The sequence below is a fragment of the Microcaecilia unicolor genome, chromosome 9 (assembly GCF_901765095.1).
Source record: "Microcaecilia unicolor chromosome 9, aMicUni1.1, whole genome shotgun sequence".
NCBI lineage: Eukaryota > Metazoa > Chordata > Amphibia > Gymnophiona > Siphonopidae > Microcaecilia > Microcaecilia unicolor.
In genome coordinates, this window is record NC_044039.1 from 172,824,578 (window position 1) to 172,844,178 (window position 19,601).

At 41.8% G+C, this 19,601-nt stretch overlaps 1 protein-coding gene across 1 annotated transcript in view; it reads left to right on the top strand.

Moving 5' to 3' along the window:
- The first annotated feature begins 6,035 nt into the window (after positions 1-6,035).
- PSMA3 (proteasome subunit alpha 3) overlaps positions 6,036-19,601 on the top strand; it is an 84,648-nt gene continuing 71,082 nt past the window's right edge. The window contains 2 exon segments of the mRNA XM_030214975.1: positions 6,036-6,194; positions 10,750-10,832. Coding sequence (XP_030070835.1) covers positions 6,174-6,194; positions 10,750-10,832 — 104 coding nt within the window. The 5' untranslated portion in view covers positions 6,036-6,173.

The following is a 19,601-nucleotide window of genomic DNA, read 5'->3' on the forward strand; positions in this document are numbered from 1 at the left end:
ATGCATAAAGCCACATGATAGAACCATATGCTACAGAATTAGAAAATATTCCATGGCAATGCAGTAAGCTAATGCGATGCAAATTTAAAGTGCATAAAATGTGTATGCTAATCACAGACTGTCACACATGCACATAAAGGTTCTGCAGCAAGGGTGGCTTCACTGTGCGCATGTCCAAAGAAAACTAAATTGCCAGTACATCTATCTGTTTATTATTCTGTATAGAAATATTAGCCTTGGAAATATTTCACAAAATACCATGTACAGATGTGTGCTGGCACTCTTTTCCTTGGACACATGCACAGCTGTTCCTTCCATTCTGCATTCTAAAATTGCAGGTACTTGCAGAAAAATAATTTAAAAAACTGGCACTAAATCCCCAAAATTGGCATAAAATCCTTTCGACTAACCCGTCTACACTGCTTCAGACTTGTCAATGAATTGCTTGCATTGTGTGCATTAAAATCCTGTTTACTTCTTTGTGTTACAGTGGAATACCTAATGGCCTTATTACTATCCGTTTTAATATATTGTACACTCGTATTTACCACACAAGTTCAAGTTAACTCCTGGGCTGAAATCCCCATCTGCATTTTGCACACATTAATGTGCGCATACACCGTGCAGTAAACTGCTTCCGTTCACAGTAGTTTTCTGCATTGGATGAACTGTACTGCAAGTTTGTCCATTAACCTGCACTAGCTGCAAAACATATTGGGCAAGTTGCTAAAAGGGGAAGGTGTGTAATTCTTTTGGGTCAGAATAGTCAAGAAGGACTCAAGAATGCCACTAACCTTTCTGGATCACTACTTGATGGAATGGAGAAGTTGTATGCATACAGATTTTTTTCTCAGTGATGTCTGAGGATATGCCTAGAGGTGCTGATGTAATGTTTATAGCCAAGATATGGTAAGTCAGTCCTATGTTTACAGTTCCCCTTCTCCTTTGGATTATGAGGGATATAGTTATGACAGTCCCCCCTCCAGGTATGTATGATGCACTAAATCTAGGGGCAAACAGGTCCCAGAATCCAAAAAATCATTCTTATTATTCACTGATAAGCAACATAGACTACACAGAGCAAACAGAGAAATATTTATTTACAAAGAGAGCATGCAAAGATCAAGTGTAAACAGAAATAAACTTTTAGGACAGATTTGTGAGTATCTAACACTATCTCCTAATACAAACACCTGGGATAATAAAATGAGCAGAAGTCAGATGACATACCATATGTACTCTCTAATAGAAAAGGCCACCTGTCAACCTAGAACTTAAATTATATGACCTCAGTATGTTGGTAGAGTTGTCTCCTCCTGGTGACAGCTGGAACAGCAGGTGCAGCAATACTGCAGGTGCTGCTCTTCTGTTGCTGTAGTATCAGTGCTCATTGTGTGTTGAGGTTGTGTTCTCTCTGCCTTTTGTAGGTGTAGCTTATATATTATTTCTTAACAGTGATGTCTTTCACTTCACACTGTCATCATGATAGGTGATTGGCCTATGCCCTTTTGTTGCTGTTAGATAAACCACAAGAATGTCTTTAATGTCATCTTCAACTATCCTCCAATTCCTGGGGCTGCATAAACAATAGACCGTGTCCAAGTTATCTGCATGCCTCCAACCTGAGCCAGATGATAAACAGTTTGTCAGTTAGAAGGCAGGTCATTCAAATGATGACAAGCCAGCACCATAGGTTTGGTAAGTTAAGGTCTGATACACTGGCTATATTGTGATGGGGCTTTATCATAGGCACCCCATATATGCCTCCCAAGCCCAATCTCAAAAATCGCAGCGCACAGGCTAGTCCAGGTGCTGACATTTTTCCTTCTCCCCTTCATTCCCCCTCCTTAAGGTTCATGCCTCGATCGCTGCTGGTAGCCATACTGGCAGTGATTCAAAGAGGCTGCTTCAGGGCTTTGGGCCCTTCCCTCTGATGCACCACCTGTCTGGAAACAAAGTGTCATCAGAGGTAAGGCCCTGAAGCAGCCTCTTTTAATAGACCATGGAGAGAGGGAATGAAGGGGGATAGACAGTTGGATCTGGGGCTAGGGGTGGAAGAGCCAGGTGGGGGAAGGTGCTGCTGGAACCAGCGAGGAGGTGAAAAGGATAAACAGAGCTGCTGGTGGATACTGATGTTACAGGTGCTGAGGGGAGGAGGAAGAAGTGTTGCTGGAACCAAGGGAGGGAGGAGGATGGGGTAAACAGGGAGAGTTGCTCCTGGACCTCCTCTTACACACTTCCCTTCCATACAAAGAAACTTCCTTAACAACCTTTAAGAAAAATTAAACTGATCCTGTTCCCAAGCTTACTGTATGCCTCCCAACTTGATTCAGTCTGCCCCGGAGTTCCTTTCTTTACTGTAACTTTATATCTATATTGAATGACCTTTTTTTGATCGTTAATGCTTCTGCAACCCTTTACGTCTTGACAGTTTTCACTCTGGGTAAATCATCTTGACTGGGTTCTCTCAAGAAAAGGATATATTTAAATAAATTAAATAATGCCCTCATTAATAGGTACTACTAGTACTCCAGCAAAACGTGCCTAAAAGATCAATAAATCTAAAACTGTATTAAAGTTCATTTCACTGTGGTTTGGTGGACAGCTGCTGTGACAAATAGTCACAGCAACAGTAGTAGAGCTTTAAAAAAAAAAAAAAAAAGGAGCAGGCAATATATATATATATATATAAATCAGAATAGGCCAAACAAAATCTTTCTAACCACCAGGGGGAGCTAGTGCATTCCCTCTTGCTCAGAATTTTTCAAAGTGCTAGGGCAACTTTCAAAAGCAAGTAATACTTTAAGCTGGTAGGCCCATAATATATTGCTTCTACCACCATACTTTACTGTAGGGATGATGTCTAGATCATCCGGTGGGCCAGAAGAGTAAGTACTCTGGGTGGCAGGTGTGCTCAAACAGGATCTTGAATTTAAGCAGAGAATTGTGACTGGCATGTAAGTCCAGTTGGATATGTGGAAATAAAAAGGATCAACCACCAAGCTGTATATGATAAAAGTTAGACTACTGTACATTTCACAAAATGTTATTGAATTTGCAAATATAAAAACAATGTAACAAGTTTACACAGAAACATATTAACAGTAAGGACCAATAGGACAAATCATTCAATATTTAGAGAATAAATAATAAAAGGGGTTATTGATGCACTTAGACTAGGCTTACATGCATCTAGAATTAGGATAAGAGGTCTATGGGGTTCTTTTACAAAGGTGTGGTATAGTTTTTAGCGTGTGCTAAATGCTAGATACTCCCATAGGAATATACAGGTGCCTCTAGTGCTTATTTTTAGCATGCCTTTGCAAAAGACCCACTATGATAGGAGACAACACTCTATCAATTATGCCTTCTATGAGTGAAATCAGATGCTTCGAGTTCAAAACCATGGATCAATAAAACAGAATTCCACCAAAAAGTAACATTTACAAAGGAAACACCTTTTCCAACTGACATACATTATTTGAACAGTTAAAACTATGGATACCAAACCTGGTCCTGGAGTCACCCCAGCCAGCAGGGTTTTCAGGAAATTCACAATGAATATTCATGGGAGATTTGTATGCACTGCTTCCACTGCATGCAAATCTCTCTCATGAATATTCATTACTAGCAAAACATGCCTGTTTCTGACACAAATGAAACGGGCGCTAGCAAGGTTTTTAATCGGAGTGTGTATGTTTGAGAGAGAGTGAAGGTGCGAGTGTGTGTGTGTGAAGAGAGTGAGACCACTGGGTGCGAGGGTGTCTCCTCTGTCCCCCGCCCCCCCCTCCAGCCACCCAGCGATTCTCCTCTCTCCCCTGCCCCCCTCCAGCCCCCCAGCGATTGTCCTCTCTCCCCTGCTCCCCCTCCAGCCACCCAGAGATTCTCCTCGCTCCCCTGCCCCCCTCCAGCCACCCAGCGATTCTCCTCGCTCCTCATTCCCCTGTTTACCTCCATCGAAGTGGCCACGTCTTTGAAAGCCCTGCCCATCTGTAGCCTTCCCTTCGTTCCCGCTGAGTCCCGCCTGCTGAAGTCATTTCCTCTTTCCGCAAGGGCAGGACTCTGAGGGAACGAACTCGAAGGGAAGGCTATAGACGTTGAGGTTGTGCCTCGTGCTGCTATCCTGTGGTTGGCCAGTGCCATGATGCCTTATTACCAAAACCTTTTCAGTTTAACATTCAACAATAATAACAATATGGACATGAATACTTCTTCTAGAGGATGAAGTAGCCTGGGAAACAAAAATCCCTTGTTTCAAACAAAGCCCCAGACAGCTAAGTTTTATTGTATTTTTCTAAAAATATATCTCCAAAACTATATTCTTTGTATCAACCACATGAAAGTGCAAAATTATCAACCTATATCATTACTGATTCTGGATTGTAAGATGCTAGCAAAAGTACTGGCATCTAGACTAGAAAAAGTATTACATTGATGCATACAAATCAAGTTGCATTCATTAAGGGTAGATTCATTGGAGATATTGCAAGAACGTTCCATGATTTACTCAACCATGTCAAGGGCCTTGATGAACCTGCTTTTGCTCTCTCCCTTGATGCAGAAAAGGCTTTTGATGTAGTGAATAGGTAAGGCCATTCAACTGTATTAAAATGGTTATCTGCCATCAGCTGCTATCATAGTGTGGGGCTCATTTTCAAACTCTTAGACTTACACAGTTCCATATATTATTACTATGTACCTTTGTAAGTCTAACTACTTTGAAAAATACACCTCTAGGTTATGTCTGTATGTGGCTTATCATTTACTAAATGAAGTTCTCTATAGTCATCCCATTTCTAGAATTCAAATTAATGGAAATCTTTCTGCCGGAGGTACCCATCAGTGCTGTCTGCTATTGCCTCTATTGTTCAATCTTTGTCTAGAACTCCTTTTGATTTCTATCAGACAGTTATACTACTGGCATTAAAAATTGGCCCTAATTAGTACAAATCACTGGCATATGCTGATGACTTACTCATTTTCATGACCAATCCTGCTCAATCTATACCCACTCTTATATTTTCTCATTTCCATCTTCCAAAGTTCCAGATAGCAGTCAGAAACATCACAGTTTAGCCATAATTGTTCAAACACCCTTAGTTTACCTTTGGATTTAAAAAGCAAAACCATGTACATATAAGGACTGGATAAATGAATTAAAACAGTTTAAAGCAAATGCCTTTAATATGTAACACTTGATAATGAAACAGTGATGGAATATTCACGTAGCAAGCAGCTTGAACCATAGATTATTTTTCACTAAACATATTAACTTTGTATGAACTTGGCGGCTAATAGTGTGCTGAACTGGACAATGACATTTAGACCGACTCTGGACAGAACCACTGCAAGAAGGAAGCCCTTCCCTCATTATTCAATACCCCCAGTGAAATATTGTAACAATAAAAAAAGCAAGTGCATTTTTATAATATACCACACAATCAACAAAACAAAAAGAGCAAGTTCTCACAAACTATATTTTTCTTTTGATGTAGGTACAGGGAAAATAACATGCTAAATGTGCCTAGGTTTCAACCTTAATTAATGTTTTTATTTTAAATTATACTTATAAATAGCAAGTCTGATTGTTAAGCGCCTGATTCTCATAACATGTCGTCTGTTTTGGTGGCCACTTACTAGGTGAAAATCTGTGCACGAATACAGGGAGCACCTGTAACCAGCCCCTCCAAATGCCACAATAATTTACAATTTAGGACTAATTATAACTCTAACCGATGAAACTAATGTTTCCTCTCTGGACATCCGTATGCTGTACAAGCCGGCATGTTGAAAATATAAGTGAAATCAAATAAAAATGCTACCAAACAATAAAGAACGACAATCTGGATAGAGAGCACTCATAGGTCTACATGCTTTGTTTAGGGAAGTGATGACGGCTGCGTACGCAAATGCGCGCGCCGCGCAGAGGGGAGGGGAAAGGAAAGGAAGGCCAACCTAATTGGCTTCAGCGTTTTGACGTCATGTCGTTCCGGTTCTCAATCTAACCTCCTTGGGCTGCGCCTGAAACGCAAGAACGTCAGAGAGATGAGAGCAAAAGGATTGGTTGGAATCCGACCACTGGCAGAATGTGTTGTTGGTGGGTGACTGTTGTGGGGAACTGTAGGGAAAGTGGAAGTCTTAGTCAGCGTGCGTTGTCTGTAATATAGCAAAAGATGAGTTCAATCGGTACTGGGGTAAGTATGGGCCTTCTTGTGGCTTATTGCTCTGGAGAGCGGTGGGGGTGGGACGGTCGTTTCAGGTTCCCGCCAGGAGGTAAGAATAGAGTCAAGTTATAAGCGGGCCTTAGGTGGGGAGTGGTCTCTAGTCTCTGTTTTAATGCTTAGTAGGAGTACTGACTTGTTGCCTGTGGGGTTAGCTATAAACAGAGTTACTGCAACTGGTAAGCAGCGGCTTTAGTTTTCTTTTTCCCCGTAATATCTTATATATACTATCTGCTACCACATTTGCTTGTTTCCGATCTGACGAAGAAGGGCAACCTTCGAAAGCTAATCAAGAAATGTATTAAGTTATGTCCAATAAAAAAAGGTATCATCTTATTTTCTTTTCCATGTTTTATTTTGTTTGATTTCTATTGATAACCCTTTTTCCCATGAGAGGTCCCGGCAGCTTGTGCTGAGTCATTGCGGGGTATGCTCCTCCACCCATATACCACTATTTCGTCATCTCTATACCTTGAAGGTTACGTTCAGAGCTGTCCCGAGGATATCTTATGGTCAAAGCATACCTTCACCCAGATATCCCCCTCCACACCCAAACCAGCTTCTACTCAGCACTATCTCCCCCCTCCTCCCAAGTGTTCATCATCTGCTCTCTCTCTCTCTCGTATTTGCACCAGGTAATCTGGCCTGCCTTACTCCTCATTCTGTTTTTCTACACTGCTGTTGCCTGGGCTTGTGACAGTAAGCAAGTGTCTTCTAGTACTCGAAAATCTGAGCTCAAGAGGATACTTCTCAAACTATGCTATAAATATAACGATCCTCTTGTGACTTATGGTGGTTTTTCACAGTCAACAGCAGACTTAACTCTCTTTTATCATACACAACTTACTGCAGTAATGGGACCTGTGTTGCCAATAGAGTGATATAGACATGCCACGGACCCTGAAGAAGGATTGAAACTCTGGCCATAGTTGGCCGTGGCTGTTTTGTCTGCATTGAATATGCTCTCCCAGATAAGTACAAAATAAAACAATTTGTTGGAGAAAGTTTGAAAAATATAACAAAAAAAAATTAAAACAACCAAAAAGAGGAGGAGGGACGGAGCCAATGATAAAAGTGGATGCCCCCAGATGACAGAGGCTAAGCTATGAGCATATTGCTATAAAATAAGGGGTGCATAGTTGAGGTTTCTGTATCTCTGAAAAATCTTCCCCGGTTATGTATGATAAGGAGAGTTAATAAGTCTGCTGTTGACTGTGAAAAACCACCGTAAGTCACAAGAGGATTGTTATATTTATAGCATAATAAACAAGTGTGAACATGGCCAGCATGGGACCTTTAGCATTCGCTTCCATTTTCAGACAGGATGGGAGACGATAGGCCTTGAGCACAAGACCCTGTGTTGACTGTATGGTTGGTGATGATTGTCATGCAGGTGCAACTGTAGGTAGACGTGTAGGCTGCCAACTGGTCATGCCAGCCCTGAAAAGGTGTCTCTGAACTGGCCAGAGACTGTTGATAAGAATCTGATAGCACATATGCCTGGTGAGAGAGAAAAAGTGTAGGGAGGGTACATACAACCTTTATAGATGCATATGATCCACTTTTATCAAAACTAACTAGTTGAGGCCCTTAAAAGCTATTCCCAGGAGCAGATTGTTCTAATCATTGAAGCTGCAAGTTTTCTAGACCAGGCATGATCCTTTGACACTTGTCTGTCATCCCTTTTCCCTTACCCCCCAAGTTACCAGGCACAGAATTATTCCTGTCCAATCTTTTCCTGCAGTGCACAGGCATGTGAGGAAGCAACAGTGCGTTGCAAATACCCCATTCCTGCTTTAGTTGCTTCATTAACCTTTGCCCTGTGCACCTCAAGCAATAAGCACCTTGCACACTTGGTGTTGACCTAGTGGTTGGGCCATCCCCAACATAAACATAGACTATTATGAATGAGAGAGCCAGATAATGGCTGTCTTTCCTACAAACCTCATGGTTAGAGTAGTATATCTAACACAGAAAAAACGTTAGTGAATCTTTGTCAGTATTAAACAATTTAGCAATGTTTGTGTCTAAGTTTGATTTCTGTCGTTCTTAGGTCTGTGTGTCATCCGTTTCTGGTGTCCTTTTTATGTTAATTTCTGTCTTCCTTTCCTCTTTTCTTCACAGTGTGTATTTTAATAATTGATTTTCTCTTTTTTGTACTCTTCTGTTTTAACTCTGTGCATACTCCTCTTTCTCCTGTGCTCTTCTGCATTCCTTATATTGTTCCTTCTCTATGATCTTTTGCCTTCCCCCTCCAGTGCAGGGGTCCTGTCTCTCATCTCATCCCCATTCTTCCTCCTCCCCATTTCCACTGTTGTTGGTTTTTCTTTCTGTTTCTCCTCTCTACCCAACAACCTGCCCTTGCTCACCTCCTTCCATTCGCCTTCCACCTTGTACTTAGTCTTTTCTGAACATACTTAAACTAGAGACTGCACAGGAGTTTTGTCCGCCTCAGTGGGGGTATGAGGGAGCGGTATATCAAGGTAGGCATCTCCCAGTTAATGCAGATTTGGCAGCTTTGAACTTTTCACCCTGTACTATAAGTTCATGCTTTCCACTTCATTTTCATCTCAAGGTTATGCCCTTGAGGCTGTGAAAATGTTGAAAAATCATAACCACAATTCCCAGTCTAACCTGGCAGTAGTGAAAGTGCACAACAGCTATGCAGGATGTTGATTACAGTCCTAAACAGCATTGGTCTTCCGGAAGCCTAAGGTAGCCTGCATCAAGGAGTCATGCTTGAAACCCAAAATACAGTGAAGTATTGGGAGTCCAACTAATTTAATTTTTTTAATCACAGTCCTGGAGGGCCACAAATCAGTCTGGTTTTCAGTATATTCCTAATGAATATTCATGAAATATATATTTGCATGCATTGCCTCTCCTGTATACAGATATCTCATGAATATTCATTGCACAATTTCTAAAATTGAATATATTTCAATATAATTATACTATCTTCAATACAATATTCTCACATAATTGTTCCATATGTATCAAATCTTCAAAATTGTTCAAAAATATTAATACACATTAAAATATGTTATCATTTTCAATTAGTCAAACTCTCCTGAACTATTATCCACTCATTCTACCATTCTTATTTACTCCATCATAGGAAACTACAAATTACAACATATTTTTATCTTCAGTTGTCCTTTTCTTTCACAGTATACTTTGTGCTCATTATCTTCAAATTCAGCCTTTCATGTTCCTCCTCCTCAATGTTAGTATATTGTACTTCTTAATCACAATGTATTCTTCCTAATGTTTTCCGTTGTTACTTTATTGCTCTTTCATGATCCAAGATAGTCCATTATTCACAACCAAATTCATTTGTGAATTCCTGTGTTCATTTCCATTAAAAAAAATTTTCACTTTCTTGTACCAGCCATTATTTCACTGTTCCAAACCTTGCTTTTTATCAGCCTTCATTTCACTGTTCCAGACCTCAGTTTCTCTGTCTTATCAGCGAACCCTTCACTGTGGCGTAACTCGGCACACTCTGTTTCACTTGGAGGCGTCTTTAGGGGTTATAATATAAAACATGCACAAAAAAGGAATATTTGACCCTATTCATTGGAACAGTGAAATAATGGCTGGTACAAGAAAGTGAAGAAAATATTAGTGGAAAGGAGCTACTTCGACTACATCTGTGTTTACTTGCCAGTGTTTTCACTTTAGAGTGTGATGCTCTAAAAGTGAAAACACTGGCAAATAGACATAGATGTTTTTAAAGTGATCTGACACCTTGAGACTGTTTTTAGCAAAACTTTGGTCTTGGTGTGGATCCACAGAATACAGAAGCTAAGCTGCTTTTTCTGGTTTTTTTTGCTTGTTTTCATGAGTCACATTTGGATTACCTGTGAACAGTTGCCTTGTGCAGAGGTTTTTAATGCTGTAATATGAGGTTTTTTTTATGCCGATGACTAACTTACCCTAATTGTCTTGCCACTTGAAGTAGTAGAAGCAGGGTCCTGAGGCTTTTTCCTTTTATGAAGGCATACTCTGTTGCAATATTTACTACATGGTAAAGGTTACGTTTAAGTAAGCTGGCAATTCATAAGATTGAATTCTAATATGTGTCAAGTGTAACTAAAGATAAAACCAAGACCAATCAGTCATTTAAAAAATGTCGTGAAAGACATTCATTAGACAGCAGTAACTTTTTCTTGCTTGACTCAGTTTGAAATCTTTCTTGCCAGACTCTTTGTATCTATCATGGCTTCACTGATAACAGCTTGAGGGAGCGAAGGTTATTTGGAGCCACTGCATGTACATGTAGAGCTACGATTCATTTTCAGATTTAATCAACTAATCTGAGTTACTGCTTTTAACCACTTGGAATTAATTTTATTTTTTAACATGGTCTTTATCTTCTGGTATTGTTTGAATATTTCTTCTTATGTTTCTGAAAGGCTATATTTTATTGGATCCTATGGCTTTAGAAAATGTTCTTCATTTATCCTTTCAAGTATTTGTGGTGTTTAACTTGCTTTGTATACATTATATTTTTTTTCTTTCCCAGTATGACCTGTCTGCTTCCACATTCTCTCCAGATGGCAGAGTGTTTCAAGTTGAATATGCCATGAAAGCTGTAGAGAACAGTAGGTGAGCAAAACATATCTTCATGTTTAGTTTTGGAAGCTTCTGAAAACTTACAAAAAGCAGCATTTCCTCATTAAAAAAAAGTAATATTTTTAACAGTAGGAAGTTTTAGAAACTTTAACAAGAAGTGATACCTAGTTAATGCAGGTGAATCCTCCTTTATACTGAGGAAAAATATAGATACAGTGTGGAAACTTTGTGAATACCTTACGACAGGCCTAGATTTTAGCATAGTTCATACTTGTGACTAAATCTGATGCCATACCCTAATAACAAAGAAAAATTACCCCATTGAAAGCTTGGATAAAAAAGAATATCTTTTGATTATTTAACAAAGGTTTAAGTATCTTGTGTGAAAAAGTATATGAACCCTTCATTACTAACTGGTGGCACCTCCTTGAGCAGCATTATTTTAACTACCCATTTCCTGTGACTATTGATCAGTCTCTCACATCACCCTTGAATTTTGGCCAATTTTTCCACACATGGCTATTCAGTTCTAGTGACCCTTCACCACAACAGCCAAAAAATGAAACTCAACCAAAAGATACCATATATCCCCCTTTTTTGCAAAAGGTTTCAGAAGAACTCTCTCTCCACTTGAGGAAGACCCAGCTACCAGAACAGAGTTCTAACATATTCTAAAATTGCCCTATTGGTGCACAAGGTTCTATTGAAATTGCAAATGGAAGAATGGCAAACTTTCATATTGGTCTGACCAGCTTCAAAAAGGTTAGGAACACGATATAAAGTCCAGTCAAGAAGGGGGATGATAAATCATAACTATCCCAATAATCAGTAACAGTTGAATCTGCTCTCAAGAAGGTAAGGAGTTCAAGATCAGGAAAAGATATCAGACTGTTGGATGCAATAGGTTAAAAAATTTTTTATCAGAATATTTTAATACTGTATCTGCCTGCATTGCAGCACATCGGTTTCAACTAGTACTAATTTGCTATATTGGACAAGATCCAGGCCATGTCTCCCGCATCTCAGCAAGACCAAGGGGATGAACTTGGATCATGTCTAAGACACAGAAGAATGTGCATAATGTTGACCAAGATCAGCATTTGCCCCCTCATTCTGTAACCTTGGCACCTAAGTAGTGGTGCTGTTTGCATGCTAAGAAAAGATTATAAAATACTGGCACTTAGGCATGTGATGTTACATTCATGGCTGCACAGTAAGTGGTTCATTTACTGCACAGCCATTTCTTTTCTAGAAACCCCCCCCCCCCCCCCCCCCCAGCATTTTACCCACTGCAGTAAAAGGGGGCCTCAGCACGTGTCAAAGATTTGCACTGACGCTAGCGCAGGCCTCCTTTTACCGCAGCTTAGTAAAAGTACCCCTCAATACACAACTGCAGGGGTGACTGGACCATGGGGTGGGGTGTGGACAGGTTCCACATTTATGTGCACCCAATTGCAACATTTACACTAAATATGCCTGCCTTTTACATGGCATAAGTGATGATGCCTAAATGTTGGCATGCAAATACAGCACCCAGATGCTGTCATAGACTTCCACTCGGTACTCATATTTCGACAGCCTTTATACAATTGGCTCCATGGTGCATATAAAACTGTTCCAAGAGTGGCGTTGGTGCTGCTGGTGGCTTGAAGATTGATTTGAAATGTGAGCCTTGGGGGAAGATGTCTGTGATAAGCTAGCAGAAGCACCATGCACAGGGAAAATTTTGTTTGGAGACAGTGTTGGAGAAATGATGAGCGTGATTAAAAATTGTTGCTCAGCCATTCAAACTTTAGCAGCAGACAACCTCGACCAAGTCATTTTCATGCAAACCACACTTACACAGAAGCCTCTGCCATTCATATGGAATCATGGGCATCTACCTTCAAACAAACCAAATAGGGGGGAAAAAAAACAATTCCTAGTCCTTACTGGTTCATTCCATTCATACCTTTCCAAAGAATTAGTTATAGATCAATGAAAGTTCCCACTTGAACAGAATATGAAAATTCTAGGTATTGCAATAGATCAGCACCTTCTTTTGATTTGCAAGTATCTCTAGTGATGAAGAAAGTCTTTAAAATTTTATGGAGGTTGAAAAGGACCCCTTTTCTCAAAAGAAATTTTCAGAAACTTAGCCCAAACCCTAGTACTATGCTCTGTGCTCTCTGCTGACTTCTCCTATCAATGTACTAATTGGTAGAATCTTCTTCCAAGGGTGTTAGATATGTACATGATTATAGTTGCTTTCGGAAATTATTAAAATCTTTTCTTTTCAAAAAGTTCCTGTAACAAGATAATGAAAGATGGGGATAACCACTTTTATGCAAAATGCTATTTCCAAACTTTATCCTGTTTAACTGCTTACACTTCGATGTTTGTAACACAGTACAACCTTGTAAAATAATTCATAAACTCATTTTTGTAAAGTTTCATATAGCTCCATATAGATTTACTGAACATTTTTCCTTTTAGCATAAGATTTATAACTATAATATGTATGTACTAAATTGTCTTGATTGTAAGCCACATTGAACCTGTTAGGATAATGAGGGATACAAATGTCATAAATACATAATAAAATATAACAGGCATACCCTTATTTATATAACACATCCCCACGGCAAAACTATCTGCAGAGGCAGAGACCAAGGAATCACAGAAGCAGTCAGCACAGTCTCAACCAAAAACTCAACATTTTTACCAGGGTGGAAGAATGGAGGTAGTGGCAGCACTTCTGTGATTTGCTGTACCATCATTCTGATTCTCCTGTGTCTCTTCCTTCTTGCTCAAATTATAAGTTTATTTATTTGCTGCATTTGTATCCCACATTTTCCCACCTATTTGCAGGCTCAATGTGGCTTACAATATGTTAAACAATAATCACATTAATGGAATAAGAATTTCAGAATATTGTTACAAATAAGGTGCATAAGAATATCATGGTAATGATAATAACGGAATAAAAATTTCAGAACTGTTACAAATGAGTTGCATAAAAATATCATGTAGGATTATAAGTAGATAAAGCATAACATAATGGGATCAGGCCAATATATAATATTCAATAATGAAGGTGTAATTAAAATGAACAAATTAGAAGAGTTCCAAGTAGTTGTATCTGGTGTAGTTTAGGAATCAGTTCGTTACGGAGGATCCTTTTTGTACGTCTTTTTGAACAGGTTAGTCTTCAATAATTTCCGGAACATTGTCAAATCATGTGTAGTTTTTATGGTGGTCGGTAATTCATTCCATAGTTGTGTGCAGATGTATGAGAAGCTACATGTATGTATAGATTTGTATTGAAGTCCTCTGCAGTTGGGATAATGGAGGTTTAAGAAGATACGTGATTAACTTTTGTTGTTTCTCTCTGGTAAATCTATTAGGTCAGACATGTAAGATGGGGCATTTCCATAAATGATTTTATGAACCAAAGTGCAAATTTTGAATGCGACTCGAACTTTTAGTGGGAGTCAATGCAATTTTTCTTTGAGGGGTCTGGCGACCCTCAGGGGGAGGAATGCTGGCTTCGGCCTAACCCCTGGTAAGCCTTTCCTCAGCTGAGAGGTGCCCAGCTCTACCACCGGCTGCCTTTCAGGAGCTGTGGAGGACTTGCAGCTCATCTGCATATTCTTATAGCCTTCTCCGGGGTGACACCCAGGTCCACTCAGGGCCTCCGCTCTAGGTGCCGCGCGCCGGGGCATTTTTCTCTTTACATCTAATCTTCTTCCCAGTTGCTAAAGTACCTCAGTCATTTATGGCCCCTATTCACATTCTCTTCCTAGCCCTGTCCCTTCCTAATCTTTTCCCTCACCCCCTACCTCTCTCCGCTACAGGAACTCACTGCCCATCCATCGACTTCATCACCTCACCTTCTCTCCTACCCTCTTCCTCCCTCTTGGCTTTTAATCTCCGCCTCTTTCATCCATCCATTTTGCCTTCCCCATTCCACCTAAATACCTCTCGCCTTCGTGGCCACACCTCTCCTACTCTCCTCCGCTCTCTTTTACTCCTTCTCTTACTCTGCCGGTGACATCAATCCCAATCCTGGCCCCCCTCACCAACTATTAACCCAACTCTACAGATCTCACTGCGACCTCTCTAACCTCATCTCTATTTCTCTACTCCTCTCCTCTGCCCTTCTCTTGCGCCCTATGGAATGCCCGCTCTATCTGTAACAAACTTGCCTATATCCATGACCTCTTTATCTCGCGTCACCTCCATCTGCTCGCCATAACAGAAATCTGGCTCTGCCCTGATGACTCTGCTTCAGTCGCAGCCCTGTGCCATGGCGGTTATCTATTTTCACATACTCCTGGCCGTGGGGGCGGTGTTGGACTACTCTCTCCGTCCTCCAGATTTCAACCCCTTCTTCCACCTCAATCTCACTGTTTTTCCTCCTTTGAAGTCCACTCTATCTGCCTTTTCTCTCCTCTGCCTCTTCGAATAGCGGTCATTTATCGTCCCCCTGGTAAGTCCCTTTCATCCTTTCTCAGTGACTTTGACGCCTGGCTTGCCTTCTTCCATGATCCTTCCTCCCCCTCTCTCATCCTTGGTGGCTTTAATATTCCTGCTAATGATCCTTCCAACTCTTATATTTCCAAGTTACTCGCTTTAACGTTCTCCTTTAATCTCCAACTATGCTCCACCTCCCCCACTCATCAAAATGGTCACTGTCTTGATCTCATCTTCTCCTCCAACTGTTCACCCTCTAGTTTCCTTGCCTCTGATCTTCCCTCCTCTGATCACCATCTTATAACTTTCACACTTAAATCTCCTCCCTCCCAGTCCCGTCCTATCTTATCTAATTTATCTAGGAATCTTCACGATATTGACCCTTCATCTCTATCCTCCCATGTTTCAAACCTCCTCTCTACTGTGGCACCATCCACATCTGTCAACGAGGCTGTTTCTTCTTACAACAATACTCTATCCTCTGCCTTAGACACTCTTGCAGCTTTGATGACCCGCCCTGTAAGGCGTACAAAACCCCAACCTTGGCTGACTTCTAATATCCGCTACCTACGTTCCTGTACCCGTTTCCGCCGAACGCCCCTGGCGGAAATCTCTGGCCCTTGCTGATTTCTTACACTTTAAGTTCATGCTGACCTCCTTCCAATCTGCTCTTTTACGTGCCAAACAGGATTATTATATCCAACTGACCAACTCTCTTGGCTCTAATCCTCGACTTCTCTTCACCACATTGAACTCTCTCCTCAAGGTGCCCCCTCCCCCAACTCCCCCTTCATTATCTCCTCAGACCCTTGCTGAATTCTTTCACAACAAGGTTCAAAAGATAAACCTTGCTTTCTCTACCTCACCACCTCTCCCTCCACTAGTCCATTCCCCTCTCTCTCCTTTCCCTCATTCCCTTTCCTCCTTTCCTGAAGTTACTATTGAGGAAACTACACTTCTCCTTTCTTCCTCAAAATGTACCACCTGTTCCTCTGATCCCATTCCCACCCACCTTCTTAATGCCATCTCTCCTGCTCTTATTCCTTTTATCTGTCACATTCTCAACCTCTCACTTTCCACTGCGACTGTCCCTGCTGCCTTTAAACATGCTGTGGTCACACCTCTCCTTAAGAAGCCTTCACTCGACCCTACTTGTCCCTCTAATTACCGACCCATCTCCCTCCTTCCTTTTCTCTCCAAATTACTTGAGCGTGCTGTTCACCGCCACTGCCTTGATTTTCTCTCCTCACATGCTATTCTTGACCCACTACAATCTGGTTTTCGCCCCTCTCCACTCAACCGAAACTGCGCTTACTAAAGTCTCCAATGACCTATATGGCTAAATCCAGAGGTCAATATTCCATCCTCATTCTTCTTGATCTTTCCGCTGCTTTTGACACTGTCGATCACAGCATACTTCTCGATACCCTGTCCTCATTTGGATTCCAGGGCTCTGTCCTTTCCTGATTCTCTTCCTACCTCTCCCTCCGCACCTTTAGTGTTCACTCTGGTGGATCCTCTTCTACTTCTATCCCTCTGCCTGTCGGCGTACCTCAGGGTTCCGTTCTTGGTCCCCTCCTCTTTTCTATCTACACTTCTTCCCTTGGTTCATTAATCTCATCCCATGGCTTTTCCTACCATCTCTATGCTGATGACTCCCAAATCTACCTTTCTACCCCTGATATCTCACCTTGCATCCAAACCAAAGTTTCAGCGTGCTTGTCTGACATTGCTGTCTGGATGTCTCAACACCACCTGAAATTAAATATGACCAAAACTGAGCTTCTCATTTCCCCCCCCCAAACCCACCTCCCCACTCCCCCCGTTTTCTATTTCTGTTGATGGCTCTCTCATTCTCCCTGTCTCCTCAGCTCGAAACCTTGGGGTCATCTTTGACTCTTCTCTCTCCTTCTCTGCTCATATCCAGCAGATTGCCAAGACCTGTCGTTTCTTTCTTTACAACATCCGTAAAATCCGCCCCTTTCTTTCCGAGCACTCTACCAAACCCTAATCCACACCCTTGTCACCTCTCGTTTAGACTACTGCAATCTGCTTCTTGCTGGCCTCCCACTTAGTCACCCTCTCCCCCTCCAGTCGGTTCAAACTCTGCTGCCCGTCTCGTCTTCTGCCAGGGTCGCTTTACTCATACTACCCCTCTCCTCAAGACCCTTCACTGGTTCCCTATCCGTTTTCGCATCCTGTTCAAACTTCTTCTACTAACCTATAAATGTACTCACTCTGCTGCTCCCCAGTATCTCTCCACACTCGTCCTTCCCTACACCCCTTCCCGTGCACTCCGCTCCATGGATAAATCCTTCTTATCTGTTCCCTTCTCCACTACTGCCAACTCCAGACTTCGCGCCTTCTGTCTCGCTGCACCCTACGCCTGGAATAAACTTCCTGAGCCCCTACGTCTTGCCCCATCCTTGGCCACCTTTAAATCTAGACTGAAAGCCCACCTCTTTAACATTGCTTTTGACTCGTAACCACTTGTAACCACTCGCCTCCACCTACCCTCCTCTCTTCCTTCCCGTTCACATTAATTGATTTGATTTGCTTACTTTATTTATTTATTTTTTTGTCTATTAGATTGTAAGCTCTTTGAGCAGGGATTGTCTTCTATGTTTGTGCAGCGCTGCGTACGCCTTGTAGCGCTATAGAAATGCTAAATAGTAGTAGTAGTAATTTCACCTTTCTGAATATCAGTCTAGCTGCGGTGTTCTGGGCAGTCGAGTTTAATGGTTTGTGCCTTGTATCCCGCGTATACATAGTAACATAGTAGATGACGGCAGAAAAAGACCTGCATGGTCCATCTAGTCTGCCCAAGATAAACTCATATCTTGAATTTGTACCTGTCTTTTCAGGGCACAGACCGTATAAGTCTGCCCAGCAGTATTTCCCGCCTCCCAACCACAGTCCCGTCTCCCATCACCGGCTCTGGTACAGACCGTATAAGTCTGCCCCTCCCCTATCCTAGCCTCCCAACCACCAACCCCTCTTCCCCCCACCTGCTCCGCCACCCAATTTCAGCTAAGCTTCTGAGGATCCATTCCTGCTGCACAGGATTCCTTTATGCATATCCCACGCATGTTTGAATTCCGTTACTGTTTTCATCTCCACCACCTCCCGCGGGAGGGCATTCCAAGCATCCACCACCCTCTCCGTGAAAAAATACTTCCTGACATCTTTTTTGAGTCTGCCCCCCTTCAATCTTATTTCATGTCCTCTCGTTCTACCGCCTTCCCATCTCCGGAAAAGATTTTTTTGCGGATTAATACCTTTCAAGTATTGAACGTCTGTATCATATCACCCCTGTTCCTCCTTTCCTCCAGGGTATACATGTTCAGGTCAGCAAGTCTTTTGTCATACGTCTTGGAACGCAAATGCCATACCATTCTTGTAGCTTTTCTTTGCACCGCTTCCATTTTTTTAACATCCTTCACAAGGTACGGCCTCCAAAACTGAACACAATACTCCAGGTGGGGCCTCACCAACGACTTGTACAGGGGCATCAACACTTCCTTTCTTCTGCTGATCACACCTCTCTCTATACAGCCTAGCAACCTTCTTGCTACGGCCACCGCCCTGTCACACTGTTTCGTCGCCTTCAGATCCTCGGATACTATCACCCCAAGATCCCTCTCCCCCTCAGTACCTATCAGACTCTCCCCGCCTAACACATATGTCTCTCGTGGGTTTCTACTCCCTAAATGCATCACTTTGCATTTCTTCGCATTGAATTTTAAGTGCCAAACCTCAGACCATTCTTCTAGCTTCCTCAGATCCCTTTTCATGCTTTCCACTCCCTCCTGGGTGTCCACTCTGTTGCAAATCTTAGTATCATCCGCAAATAGGCAAACTTTACATTCTAACCCTTCGGCAATGTCACTCACAAATATATTGAACAGAATCGGCCCCAGCACCGATCCCTGAGGCACTCCGCTACTCACCTTTCCCTCCTCTGAGCGAACTCCATTTACCACCACCCTCTGTCGTCTGTCCGTCAACCAGTTCCTAATCCAGTTCACTACTTCGGGAGCTATCTTCAGCCCATCTAGTTTATTTAAGAGCCTCCTGTGAGGAACCGTGTCAAAAGCTTTGCTAAAATCTAAGTAGATTACGTCTGTAGCACGTCTATGATTCAATTCTCCAGTTACCCAATCAAAGAATTCAATGAGATTCGTTTGGCATGATTTCCCTCTGGTAAAACCATGTTGTCTCGGATCTTGCAGCTTGTTGGCTTCTAGGAAATTCACTATCCTTTCCTTCAGCATGGCTTCCATTACTTTTCCAATAACTGAAGTGAGGCTTACTGGCCTGTAGTTTCCAGCTTCTTCCCTATCACCA